Source organism: Xyrauchen texanus, chromosome 24 (genome assembly GCF_025860055.1).
Source record: "Xyrauchen texanus isolate HMW12.3.18 chromosome 24, RBS_HiC_50CHRs, whole genome shotgun sequence".
Classification (NCBI taxonomy): Eukaryota; Metazoa; Chordata; class Actinopteri; order Cypriniformes; family Catostomidae; genus Xyrauchen; species Xyrauchen texanus.
This window is the reverse complement of record NC_068299.1, coordinates 13,418,080-13,422,393: the sequence shown is the minus strand read 5'-3', so window position 1 is coordinate 13,422,393 and position 4,314 is coordinate 13,418,080. Positions and strand designations below refer to the sequence as shown.

The 4,314-nt window shown below is 37.7% G+C and overlaps 1 protein-coding gene across 1 annotated transcript; it reads right to left on the bottom strand.

Annotated features, from left to right (window-relative positions):
* Positions 1-1,154: 1,154 nt before the first annotated feature.
* On the bottom strand, positions 1,155-3,467 carry LOC127618232 (uncharacterized protein C2orf50-like). Its single transcript, XM_052090575.1, has 3 exons — positions 3,114-3,467; positions 2,705-2,744; positions 1,155-1,577 (listed from the first exon to the last, which is right to left on the bottom strand). The coding sequence occupies exons 1-3, from the start codon at positions 3,341-3,343 to the stop codon at positions 1,380-1,382; spliced, it is 468 nt and encodes a 155-aa protein (XP_051946535.1). The 5' UTR covers positions 3,344-3,467; the 3' UTR covers positions 1,155-1,379.
* Positions 3,468-4,314: the final 847 nt, after the last annotated feature.

Genomic DNA, 4,314 nt, shown 5'->3' with positions numbered 1-4,314 from the left:
ACATATCACCTCAGAAGACATGGATTAACCCATTGGAGTCTATTGGTTTACTTTTATGCTGACTTTGTGATTTTTGGAGCTGGGCACCAATCATTTGAATTGTATAGACCTACAGAGCGGAGATCTTCTTCGAAAAACCTCCATTTGTGTTCTGCAGAAGAAATGAAGTAATATCTGGGATGCCAGAAGGGTGAGTAAATGCGGAGAAATTTGACATTATTGGTTGAACTATCCCTTTAAGAACAGGACCAACATGAGAAAAATAGCCTGGCTGCACTTTATGCTCTATTCAATTACCTAAATGGATTTGGTCTCTCAAAGCAAGATTATAAATAGGCTGCCCCTTTTCTGCATTCTTAACCTTTCTCAAATTTCAATTTTAAGATTAACACATTAAAAAACTAGAAAACAAATAATGGAAATGTCTGAACTATTAGTGCACATGCTTTATAGACACGTTGGACTTGCAGTGATTTGGTCTGTGTCATTTCCGATCCCACTCTCCCATTTATCTCCCCATCTTGTTTCTCTCCAATTTCCAACTGAATTTAGGCATAAAAATCTCATAAAGAATAATTTGAGTAAAGAAAATCTAAATAATTAATTAAATCCTATTTTGAATGTGAGCACACATTCCAACGCAGCTCAAAAGGAAGGCATTCAATATTTCAGAGTTTAAAAGAAAAAAAAACTTTATTGGAACACATTTTGGCAAGATTGTTTTTTTTTTTTCTTCTTTTTTTCTAAGCATTATAATTTAGGAGGTCTTGGTAAAATATTCAAATTGTAATCCTCCTTAAGTTGGATAAAATATCTCCATTGGCTAAGACTATATGTAAACTTAACTTTGAAGTAGTAACTAAGACACAGTTTTGAATAATTAACTAAGACAACTAATGCAGCTTTTCCCTTGAGGGATGTCCCATTTCTCTCAATGTAGAGCTTACATAAAAATAAAAATAAAGTACACTTAACTTCACTGAACTAATTTGCACTTGTACACTGAATACCATTTGTGTTCGCTTAATATGCAATATATTTATATATATTGAATATGCAAACAGACTATTCTAAAAATCTTTACTGACCACAATAACAGTAGTCTGAGAAATACATTTTAATGTCAACACAAAATCTAATATAAACACAAACTATTCACCTAAGCTCTCATCTGCCACACTGTGAAAACACACACACACACACACACACACACACACACACAACCTGGTATTCAGAGGTTGGCAACATCACAGTAGTTGTTGACAGAGAGACAAGAAGACAAACAGAAAGACTCAAGGGACAATCTCTAGAGAATGGAACAAATCTATGTTGGGACACTATAGGGAGTGTTTCTTTACAGACCCTGTGCATGGTAAACTTCAGCTAGGTTGCATCTCTGGATTTCTTTTGGTCTTGCGGTGGTTTGTTGTCAGGATTAGCAGATTGTCCATGCGAATCAGCTCCTTGCCCAGCTCAGTGTACAAGCCACTGCCAAACATTTGGTTACTAGTGTTCGGGACTCTATCTGAATACAAAGACGTAGAGCTGGGGAGAGGAGTTTCTGTTCGTGGACGACCCTGTGAGAGTGACAAGTGAAATATAACAAAATTAAAAAGAACATATAGGCTTAATAATGCGGTACTCTCATTGTAAAAATTCACCTTGAACATATTCATCTGAAAATATTGATCAATGATATCTTTAAGTATAAAAGTTTTTTTAAAATTACATAATTTTATAAGGTAACGTAAAAGGTCAATCAGGTACTATATATTAAAAGCAGAGTTGCACCTGCTTTTATATAATCTCAGTTTAACTGACATTAATTGACACCGTTCAAGTAGGAAAAAATAATAATGGCTAGTGAAATTCTGTACCAATTAATTTGGTTTCTCAAACTTGAGCTCCAACCTCAAGATCCCATTCCCTCTGTTTGACCTTTTAAGTTATTTTATGGACCAGAAGTAATTCTAGGTTACAATCTTAGAGGGTTTCAGCTCCCAAAAACACTTTAAGATGTGCAGGTCTTTAATGTATTTCACTTGGTTGCATAGATGAAGTTTTATAAGTGGCAGCAAATGAATGTATTTAATGTGTTTTGAGTGAGTAATTAAACCATTGATGAAGCACTTAGCACAACCAAAAAAGTCTAATTATACTTTCTTTTAGAAAGTATAATTAGTAGACATTTGCATGTCTAAATCTATTACGATAATTCAGAAGTGTGTTTAAGCATCATAAGTGTTTTCCCCACAAATGACAACAAAGCAAAGGGTACAATGGGGCTTAATGCCCCCCAGGTAAAAGGCTTTTCCAAAACACTACAACAAAAACTACCACAGTACTTTCCTAAACACCTGTTTAGCAGGGGCTAAAGGCCTCAATTAAACACATTTCTTTTCTTAAGTGGGGCGACTATATTTGTTATGAACATTTTTCAAAGTGGGCTCACATTGACCTATCCAATCACAATGGAGATTAAAGTTGTTTATAGAATACTTGAGATGTTATGGCAAATGTGATTGAAACGAACATGAAAAGATTCACATATGTCCTGGATAGGGACTAGTAACACATATGATTATGGACAATAAAATCTATATTCCTTAGCAATAGGCATATTGTAAAAAACAAACAAAAACAAACTTATCAGCAACCATTTTTGATTATTGCCATACTTATCTCTGATAAGCGGCTACCTTACCAGCTGGTCAAAGTTCTTGAGGAAACTCCAGTTCTTCTCCCTGTGATAAAACAAAGACCATTAAGCATTTTTATGATATTACTTTCTCGAGACATCACCATGCAATTATTGATTTAGCAACGTAATTGGAATAGTCTGATGTTATAAGATATGACGATTTATGGTATGCGTTTTGTGTACAATAACCACGACTTTATATAATGAGGAAAGCACAAGAGATAACCGTAATGCACACCGTCCAGGGGGCGCCTGGTCAGCCGCAATCAGTCCCGTATCAAATAACGGGTCGAACAATGGCACATTTCAGTGGTGACAGAAAAGATTAGTAACGTAACTCCAAAGAAAGTGAGAGACAAAACGGCAATTCCTTTACATTTCCAAGAAAATGACTTAAAAGACGTTCCTTTACCATTCCATCACTCCGGTTCGCTCGGCGCGCACAAACTCTCTCCAGACCTGGTCCTGCTTTACCGGGTCTCGGGTGTCATCGTCGTGCTCCTGTGTCTCGGTGTTTCGTGTCCTGCCCCCTGAATGCCTGAACACTGAGACGGAGGACTGCGAGGCGAGAGGACCGTTTGGTCGGTCTGGTAAACGGTATCCAGCCGATGTGGCGCGCCGCATGTTCCCTTTTCTATCCATCACTTACAGCACAGAACTCTTTAAACTTGTCAATCAAATACAAACGTAGATATATTTTAAGCTACTGTGACATACATTTTGACTTATTTAGCTCTGAAAATTCTCTCCAAACTTCATGTGGTGCCTCAACTTATCCTTGTTATGTTCAGTCAGAGGCACATGGACGTGTCACGCACGCCAATCGCAACAGGAGAGCTGCTGCTGCCACCCGGTTGCGCGGAGATTCGCTGCCTCTCTTGTTTACCCGGACCGTTTCCCCGGGAGACAGCCGGGCGATGCAGGGTTACCTCTCAAAGCTTTTGTATATTTACGAGATGGCGAGACATCCGATTCAACAATGAGAGCAATTAGGAATACAAAAGCAGGAGGCTGATGACGTTTTTTAGACGCAGTGTCAAGTTGAAAGAATAGTTCACCCAAAAATGAAAATTCTGTCATAGTTTAGGCTACTCACCCTGATGGCATCCCAGATGTATAACATTCTTTCTTCTGCAGAACACAAACTAAGAATTTTAGAAAAGTATCTCAGCTCTGTTGGTCCATACAATGCACGCAAATGGTGACCAAAACTCTGAACCTCCAAAATGCACATAAAGGCAGCAAAAATAAATAAATAAAATAATTCATATGACTCCAGTGGTTTAATCCATGACTTTTGAAGCAATTTAACCTGTTTTGGTAAAACAGACCAAATATAACTCCTTTTTCACTGTAGGCCTACATCTTGCAATTGCAGTCTCTTGGCACGATAATGATTTCAAGCTTGATTAAACTTCCTAGTGCTTGAAGCATCTGCAGAGTGCTAGATGGCACAAGGAAGTGCGCTCGAGCTTGAAATCATGATCGCCAAGGAGACTACTGATGTCAAGATTTATAGTGAAAAAGGAGATATATTTTGATGCTCTGTTCTCACCCAAAACTCTACCTCATGATGTGTAATGTGATTCTCAAGATGGACGGATTAATAGACC